The sequence below is a fragment of the Morone saxatilis genome, unplaced genomic scaffold, assembly GCF_004916995.1.
Source record: "Morone saxatilis isolate NCDOM2014 unplaced genomic scaffold, NCSU_SB_2.0 Contig12, whole genome shotgun sequence".
Taxonomy (NCBI): domain Eukaryota; kingdom Metazoa; phylum Chordata; class Actinopteri; family Moronidae; genus Morone; species Morone saxatilis.
Window position 1 is genome coordinate 18,491,080 of NW_023339674.1, and position 9,803 is coordinate 18,500,882.

At 39.6% G+C, this 9,803-nt stretch overlaps 1 protein-coding gene across 2 annotated transcripts in view; it reads left to right on the forward strand.

Moving 5' to 3' along the window:
• Nucleotides 1-1,489: 1,489 nt before the first annotated feature.
• The window catches only part of polrmt (polymerase (RNA) mitochondrial (DNA directed)), a 48,890-nt gene continuing 40,576 nt past the window's right edge, over nucleotides 1,490-9,803 (forward strand). The window contains exons 1-4 of one of the 2 annotated variants that reach the window (XM_035653056.1): nucleotides 1,490-1,894; nucleotides 2,695-2,793; nucleotides 3,093-3,667; nucleotides 3,838-3,971. In XM_035653056.1, the coding sequence (XP_035508949.1) occupies nucleotides 1,753-1,894; nucleotides 2,695-2,793; nucleotides 3,093-3,667; nucleotides 3,838-3,971 (950 nt within the window). In that variant the 5' untranslated portion in view covers nucleotides 1,490-1,752. The remainder of the gene's footprint in view (nucleotides 1,895-2,694; nucleotides 2,794-3,092; nucleotides 3,668-3,837; nucleotides 3,972-9,803) is intronic. The other variant, XM_035653058.1, reaches the window with a different exon arrangement.

Sequence of the window (9,803 nt, forward strand, 5' to 3'; positions counted from 1 at the left end):
AGGGCAGGAGAGACAAAAGACCCAAAAGAACCTGGCTGCAGACAGGAAGGCAACCAACTTTCAATCAAGATAGTATTCGGTATGCAAGTCACATAAAAATCAACAGCAGGATGTAGTAGGTTTTACGGTTGTATGATCATTTCTTAGGGCCATGAGGATTAAAATAAAATGAGACTGGAGGCAAAAAAACCCCAAAACTAATCAAAACATGCCTATGAATATTATATTCTTTTTCTATCAATAGATCCTCCTAAATGTTACACACTGGACATTTAATACACAGATAGAAGCTATCATTTCTTTTATACACCACTCTTTGCTAAAGAACTAGTCCACAACACAGTGTCTAATTATTCTCAACAGTGCTCCCATTCCAGACAAGTCTGATGAGCAGCAAAGTCCACTGCAGTAAGAGCCTCAAACCTGTGCCCACACTCACTTTATAATCCTTAAGCTCTTTAACAGTTATGAATATTTGTTTAAATCTGTATTCTATACATCATTTTCTGCATTGTTTTTCATGTAAGGTTATTGCATTGCCTTGAGTTATATTGCAATACCATTATAATGTTATAATGACAATTACTTGATACTTGTAATAATATAATAATAACAACTGAGTAGTACTGAAATCTTTGATTTCTATTTTTTATTATTGTTGTAGTATAATTATTCTGATCTCCGTATTGTTAGTACCATTAGTTTAGTCTATATATACTATGCACAATGGTTAGTTCTAAGAAAGTTTTTACTTATCACTACTGTAACTTGTGTTTGTCGCAACCATTATCAACAACTCAGTTTCTTTACAATCCCATTTTGTTAAATATTTTGTGTGTATGGACATCTGCCTATATTGCTCTGTAAATAGGACATTTACACAAACGATTAATAAAATAGTTGATTATTTCATCACCTTTACTGTTCATTTTAACGTAATAATTACTACTACTTGAGTGTCCTCAACCTGGCAACCCAGGCCTGCAGTACCCATTGTAAACACTCACTGTGAGTCTTTTATTGCTCCTTTAACACGTAAATCCAAAACCAAATGACCAAAAGTTTTTGGCAATGTAGTGTAATCATAACTTAATATACCTTTGTCGCGGCAGACATTTTGACATGAATAGAGGTGTTACCAACGACATCAAGGTCCTGCTCCACTGAGGTCAAACATACATACTGCCAATGGGGTCAAACTAAGTGTGAACCAGAGCGCTGCTGGTTTGATCCCATACCTGCTGCACTATATGGACCAGAAGCTGAATTAGTGTTATTGGAAACACCCGTGACTACCCCACTATTTCGTGTCAAAAGGTTGCTGTGAAAAAATGTCTAAAACAATCAAAACATTCACAAAACGCAAAAACAAAACAAAAAGAAAAACAAAAAACGCCACACTCGAATTATCTGCGATCTTCTAGCCGTGCCTTAACTATAATGCTCGCTCCTCGCAACTAGCTTGGTCTCAGGGATATTAGGGACAAATGGGGAGACGGTGTGGGAAGCACAGAGAGAGAGAGGGCATATATTTCCTAATAAACACAGGGTTGCTTAGTAGAATATACTTTTTAGATAATGTAAACTTAATGTAAACTAGATCCGCCTCCACACACTCCGGTACGGTAGGTGGCGCTATGCACCTGTAAAACGAGATCGCAATCCGCCGAAAACAACCCACAAAGAAGTAGCTCGGGCTCATTGAACATGGCGTCCTAGTGCTCAGAAGTAACGTGGTAATAACAAGTCAACATGTTACTTCTTAGAGTAGGTGACTTTGCCAAATGTCTGAGTCGTCGCTGTTTATTTGAGAAGTATGCTGTTCGCGCGTCTTTTGCGGACTGCTGTCAGCTGTGTGTGTCGAGGAGGAACGGCGCACTCAGACGAGTCTCAGGTGAGTCTGTCTCATAGATGTCAGCCAGGACAGTCGCAATGTGATGGACATGAACTCCGGTTCGTAGAGACCTCTGGTGCCTGTGTACTTTTAGGCTTTACCAAATAGCTCTTGTAATGCTGGACACGTTTGTTGTGTTTTACCGAAGGTGTAAAGGGCTGTTATTGAGTCCAGCCTGGGCGTGTTTTGTTTGTGGACACTGGCTTGAGTGGTGTCCTTCATGTTGCGTGTCTTCATTGAGACAACTTGAGACGATAGAACTGCCATTAATGTTGTTAGTGACTCTGTGGGTTAGCGCGAAGCTCTCCATCAATCATTTGACTGCACTCAACTGTAGGGCTGTGTGTTGATACGGTGTGTTACAGGGGTTACGATTCAACATGCTGCAATAAATGGTGATACTGCAAGTAAAGTGAAATATGGAGATTTGTTCTAATTGTAGGAGAAGTGTCATAGTATACAACGCTGTTTACAACACTGTTATATACCGTTTGGGGTTTAAACACAAAATATCGCGATACAATATTTTCTCATGCCACGACTAAACTATAACATTACTTCACAATATTAGTGTCATTTTAGTCTGTTTTGGCAGACTATGCGTTAGCTGAAGCTCAGGTGGTGGAGTGGGACGGCTCGGTGGTTCGATACCCTGCTCCTCCTGGTCCTTAACTGGGACTCCAGAGTGACCTAATGTTAGAAGTGATTGGTTAGGAAGATGAGGGAATATTTATTCGTTTGTCTGCAATAGTTACTGTAATGTCTCATGTATACACCTGTTGTTTGTTTTTGTTTTTCAGAGACACCCTTGTGGCTTCAAAGAAGAAATGTTACATTTGTAATTCCAAAGACAGAAGATGGAAAGAAACGTGTACTGGAGCAGTCTCAGTTGTTAGACGGTATGTTATCGGAGAGACAGGGGGTTGTCTTCCTTCCAGCCCAAACTGCATTTGTTTAGTGTTTTGTTCAAGACTCCTGGTAGAAATTCATCCCGAAGATCCTCATCACAGTTATTTTGTGGAAATTGTGCAGTAGACTTATGCAGGCTTTTCTGTTCCGTAACTGGTTCCTACTGTATGTGTCCTAGGTGTTGCTAGGCCTAATCAGCAGCTGTAGCCTGTAGTTCTTTCTGTATTTCCGCCTATTACTTTGACATTGTCATTTATGTCCAAATGTCTTTTCTGTTTCTCCTTCTCAGTGCTTGAGGCCAGGATCCACCAACTCCAATCTGATGTCGTTCTAGATGTCCAACATGCAAAGGTGCAATTTGTTAAAGCCCCATCCTCTGGAAGAGGGTGTTTATCTGATATGGGTCCTATAAGGAATCCTAGTAAGAAAACAATACCTAAATCAGCGCCGGCATTTTGTAGTTCTAAGCCCAGTCGCTGGATGCAAAGGTTAAGTGAGGAGAACATAAGGAAACTTAATCAACAGCAGCTACTCATTGAGAAACTCAGGAAGAAAATGGAGAAGAAGGTCCAGGCTAAGAAACTAAATCAATCTCTAAAAAAGGTTCCTTGTGAAGATGGCCAAAAGAAGAGAGTTACTAATGAGTCGAAGGAGCTGAAGAACAGTCTCAACCAGCAACACAGTGAAGGAACTGTATCTGAGGACATCCTGCTGAACATCCAGTGTTACCTGGAGTGCTGTGTGTTTGCTGGGAAAATTGAAAGGGCATACCGCTTTCTGCTAGTGCAGCACAGAAACGTGACCCGACGTAAACATCTGAACACGGACATCTACAACATCATGATGAAGGTGTGGGCCAAGAGGGTGAGTTCAACAATTAAGACATTATGTTTTAATCATTATGGTCAGTCTAATTGTCACTTGTTTCCTCCCTGTTATTAAACATTTCTGGAGTAAGCACTGGTATTAAGTATAAGTGGAAGAAAAGTTTAATGGTCATGCCTTGTCTCTCTCTCTCTCTCTGTGTTTTAAAGGGTTCACTAAGTCAGATCGGCCGCATGTTCATTATGTTAGAAGAGCTTGGTCTGAAGCCAAATGCGGGATCATACTGTGCTGTACTGGAGTGTATGGGCCGCAATCCCGACTGCACACCAGAGATTGTCACAAGGTTTGTACAGGCACACACACCACCCACACAACTTAACTTATGTCAGTTTTGGGGACATTACATAGCCATACATTATTTTCCTAGAGACTTACACAGCTTGTGCCCAAGTGGTCTTTACTATGAAACGTGTCCCCGAAGGTTTGTGATGACATTTTAAAAGTTAACATATTGGTACAATATCATTTAATTTTTAACAACAGGGCTGTTTGAATTCTAAAGGAGGGCAGTGGCAATACAGAGGGTTACCAGCAGGGGTCAGACAAGGCTCATGGTTTGTACACCCTTTGTGAGTTATGGAATATACGATTTCTTTGTGATTGTAGCCACGATTGTCATTATTTGTGGCCATTTTTATCTAAAACTAATTGTGTCAGAGAAGCAGCAAAATATATCTCTAAGGATCTGGTTTTCAGTGATGTGGACCCCGGTGGTGCGTTACTGAGTCGGCTTAAAAGCATCGTCTGTGTGTAATTCCTGTGGTTTTTTATAATGGAGCTATTTTGCTACGACATGCTGCAGTGATTTAGTTACTGCCAGATCTGATGATTACTAATGGAAAACACTGCACTTGACATTGTAGCCAGGTTCCCAGTTATCCTGGTTACTAACATTGTGTAAACATGTTTCTCAGAGATGAAAGTACAATTTGGTTCTTTATTCTAGCTGCACATTGTGAATTCAGCATATATTGATATTTCTGTGTCTCAGAATTGAACATTTAAATGCATTTTAAGTATTACAGATCAATAATATATATTGCATGGCATCCCATTCTGTCTGTACAGTGGGACTTAAGATGCAACAGGTAAATTCATCAGCGTCATGCATGGCGCTTGACTGTAGGAAGTAAGACTTGTTAGTAATGTATGCTCCCTTCCTATAACTCCAGCTTTACTTAAAATATAAAAGTTGTACAACCTAATAGTTGTTTATGATCTTTTCCTTTTTTGCCTCATGTTGTTCATTGTTGGGTTATTTAGCTTTTTTTTTAAGGAGGTTTAAGGAGGATTAAACATAGCCACAAGTCTCTAGTAGTGCTTTTATAGTAACTATACAACTAAAAGCAATTATGTCTATTATTATTATTATTATTATTATCATGATTTTTCTTTTTTCTTTTTCATGCTTTGTGTTTTGCATTTTATTTTTGTTTTGTGAGGTTTTTATGGTCTGTGTAAACTGGTTTACTTTTGTTGCTGCAACAATGTGATCCCTGCAATTACGGCTACACCCTGACCTGTGCAGTTTTAAAAATCAAGTTGGTGTTATTTATTTTGAGTGACAGTTCAATGTTCACTGTCTCTCCTGTATTAAGCTATGTTCCTAACACTTTGCACCTCATTTGCTGTTCCTTTGCTGATAATGTTTCCATGGCAACCAAGCATCAAACAGTTGTTACATTTTTGTGTTGACTGCGAAGGTTTGTTTGATGATTATTGTAGCTTTCCACAGGGCTTCATAAACATTTTTTGGTAGTGGCCGCATGCTGACAGTTTTAATGAGACGGGCTTAGACTAATTCAATTGTCACAAGATAGCAGAACTCTGCTGACATGGATACTAGGGTATTTAATTTATTTTTCTAGCAAGGTGTTGCAACTCTTTTCATCCAGGACAACCTTGACAGCCAGCAGCCCAGTTGTGTCTCTGCAGTAACTAGGTCATCCAGACAAATCACTGTTAAGTATTATTAATTGAGTTTTTATGTCACTGACTGCGTGTCAGACCCACACTTAGATTTATTACATGACATTTAGCACATACAGTATACACCTACTGGGCACAGCTAACAGCTCCAGCAGAAGACTACATGTGTCACAGTGTGTGAGGCTGTTTGATGGCAGCCAATACAATCACCTGGCCTGTTGCCCAGGCAGTGGCAGGGCTCATATTGAATCTTCCCCTTTTTTTAATGAGGGGCCTAACATTAGTCTGAAGTTATTATAGCAGGAAAAACTACAGGGCACAGTGGGTGTTTGTTTCATTTACCCTAATGCATGTTGATATATAGACCCAGCTGAACATGCACTTTTCTATTTATAAAACACCTGCCCTTTTTGAAATAGACTACATAAGCCATGTCCCAGTTCAGGAGTCGCAGAAAGTTTGACATGTTCAGCAAGCACATAAGTTGTTACAGATAAATGGAAAGTAAACAGGTCAATTTACTCGAGACCGGCCTGACTGATACATTGCTATGGCCGACCTTATCAGACAAGTTACACTTAGCACACATATATATTGGTATTGGTTAAGTTGCAGTACACAAATACTTAAGATTGGTTAGAGGTCCTTTAGAAATGGTGTCGCCATTACATTGTTTGTCCACCAGAGAGCACTGACAAGTACCGAAAATGTCTGTGTTAAAACGTGAATTGACGGATACCTAATTTTCAGATTTCTTTATTTTTAACTCTCAAATATCAAATCTCAACTATACTGTCGATATCTGCATCACCTTCAAATATCCATTGTTGGTTTGGCCTGTATATTTACGATTACTTGGTACATTGTCTGCTTGTTGTGAAAAATATCACTTGTAGTGTAAACAACAAGTGCATTTTTTTAAGTTTACGAGTTGACAAGAACTACCTGAATGCACCATAAGTTTTAGACTTTTTGACATAAAACCCCCTCAATCAGAAAGGGAGTGCGCTGCAGTTTCAGCACACAACTGTCAGCCTCCTGAAGGTCTGACCTTCCTAGGCTCTGTCCTTTTTCGAGAAGGCACCTTGTGTGGTTTCTAATCACAGCATGCAAAATAGGCCACTTCTACAACATGATTTTGCAGTGAAATGATAAAATCTTATCACCCCCCGTGTCAGTGCTGGCTTGAGTAGTTGTTTGAGAGCTTCATCAGCCTCAGTCACATCAAGTGCTGTTATACAAGCGCGTGCACACACACACACACACAAACACACACTCATAGCCTTATACTTTCCTCCCTCCTGGACTCTGGGGACATCACCCTATACACCATGGCGAGGCAGTCAGGGTTGGCGGTATGTGTCTGGTTGGTCCATCGATCACTGTAAGCCGATGCTTAAATGACACTGTTGTTCTTCAGTGGTGCACTTCTGCTTAGTTTTTAGCCAAGCAGTCTCTTTTTTCTCTAACCCCACTCATAATTTTCTCTGTCACTCAATTTGTTTGTTGTCTGCCTGTCCTTTTCTTTACTGTGTTGTCTCCCCCTTTATTATGGCCCGACTGCGGTTCTCTCCTAATATCACTCTCGCCTCGGAAATCTCCCCTGCAACATCCTCGCCCTCAATGTACCAATTTGTTCCCTTCTCCTCTGTGTCTCTCTCTCTCACACACACACACTGTCTTTCTCACACACACACACACACACACACACACACTGACTCACACACACACACTGACTCACACACACTGACTCACACACACACTTATCCCTTTAAGTTTTCCCTTTTGTTAGTGCTGTGTCCTCCAGAGCTCTTTGCTCCCTAGGGTGCAGCAGAGCAGTCACCAGGCTGATTATGCTCTATCTTTCAACCTCTCTGCTCTCTTTGTTCCCCTGGACCACACTGCCAGCACCCAGACTAATCCTCTCTTTGTTCAAGGCTCTCTCATTTACTCAGACCAAAATTGCACATTGCATCACAAGAGACTCTGAGGCATGAGTGAAAATACCAAAAAATCTTTGACCTCTTTTGCTCGCTTTAGAAATACTTCCGAACGTATAATTCATAACTTTAAACTGCAGACTTATGACGGAATACAATGTTTTCTTCATTGTGTTTATGAATTCATTCATGCGCAGAACCCAGCACTCTTCTAATTGCATTAAGTCGGTGAAAGTTGCTGAGCCAGTGTTTCCTCCAAGTGGTAATAAGCGCGCTGTTATTTATAATTGTCTTGAGGAAAAGGCATGCAGGGTTAAGCAGAGCTCTCTCATCCTCTGTGGTCGATGACAAATGGCTTTTCCTCACTTCTGTCTCTCGGCTTAGTCATGTAGTTCTTTTGTTAACCTCCAGGGAGCAGTGCAACCAAACATGGTATTTAGGCTCCTCAATCTTTGTTTGGCGGGGGTTTATACCTCAAAGTGTGCATGTTGCTAACAAGGTTTTACCCTTGTAGACATACGACATACATATTAATTAAAAAAATACGTTATTGTGTACACTGTTGGTCATACAAATAGCGCCACTCATCCAGTTAAACATACAATGGAGCAGTGTGCCAAATACACTGGTAATTATATATTCTTTATTCTCTGTTTCCAGACATTATATTTGTATAATTTATAGTACCCAGCCTTTTTGTCTGTATGCCCCCTCAATGTTAGGCTTTGTAAAAAATATTGCATAGGCCCAATATATACCACAATCGATAAATGATTTTCAAATATTTATCACTTTAGCCCCTGAATCCCACATATCCCAGCTTATTAAAGATCCACCAGGCTAGACATTTTAATTCACAGTCCTTCTTTGGTATCCTATAGATAAAATTGAGTTATGGAATAATCATGTTATTACACCTCTCATTTGTATTCTAGGGACTGGTTGCACATTGGCATTATCTGCATTCTGCAGTCCACTCATGGGCACTGTGCTCAATCTTGAAGATCTCTTGGAGATTCTATTTAAATAAACATTTCACTGATGTCGTCAGTGCCCATCTGCCTCTGGATCAAACTCGTACTCTGAGTCTGACAGAAAGGCCTGTCAATGCAAATACTTAAATTGATATTCTGCGACTGTCAATCAGAGAAGTCGAGAGATATACAGTGATCCCACAGACAGGGGAGTTTTTTGTTTAAGCTGAATTAATCAGAAGCCCAGCAAGTTATATGATTATAATAGTTCCATTCCCACATCAACAGGCAGGTCAGAAGGTTGTCAACTCTGAACTTGTGATCTGACTCTAGAGTCTGCTCCATTATAATAACCATAATCTCCCTCATACATGAAAATATACTTATTTTGTCATCTAATGGGGTTGTTTTCTGGCTAGGTTTCCGAACGGTAAATCTGAAAAAAGTCTGAGATACTCTAATGGAAAGGGAAAGTATTGTAATTACTTTCTGCAACAGGATTGATTGTAGGTTATGTCTTCTTAATCTGTTAGTATATATACTGATATGTCTCTTAGTCTCTAAAAAAAAAACGATAAAATTTGCTTGACTAGTACCCTAGCACAGGTATTAGAGAATTCTATTTTAATAGTTATTATATACCAGTTATCTTAGCCATAGTTACTACACTTGTTTTCACATGTGCAAGTGACAAGGGTCAACATCTGGGACTTCATTATAGCTACTAAACAGTATTTGTATACAGTTGTGTGGAAAAATTTAACTTGGAAGGTGAGCGATGAACAAAAAAACTTTTACTACCTTTCACAACAACAAGCTGAGTTATAGTAAGTTAGCAACAGAGCTATAACTAATAACTGATTTTTGTCTATTACTAATACATTGTGTACACTTATGCGTATGCGTGTATCATGGGAAATGCAGGGGGGCTTTCACAAAAGACACCAAAAAAGATGTAAAATATAAACTGAATTTTTACTTGAGTTAAATGTTATTTTGCAGTAAATCACACACAGTAAAGGCAAGGTATGGGGTCCATAATATTATATTTTGACATTATTATGTAGTAATTGTGTCTGTATGTTACTACTAATATTGTTTGCCTAACTGTTGGTTACACTGATCAGCCATAACATTGTGAGCACTGACAGGTGAAGTGAATAACACTGACTAGCTGGTTATCATGGCAGCTGTCAGTAGGTGGGATATATTAGGCAGCAAGTGAACATTTTGTCCTCAAGTTGATGTGTTAGAAGCAGGAAAAATGGGCAG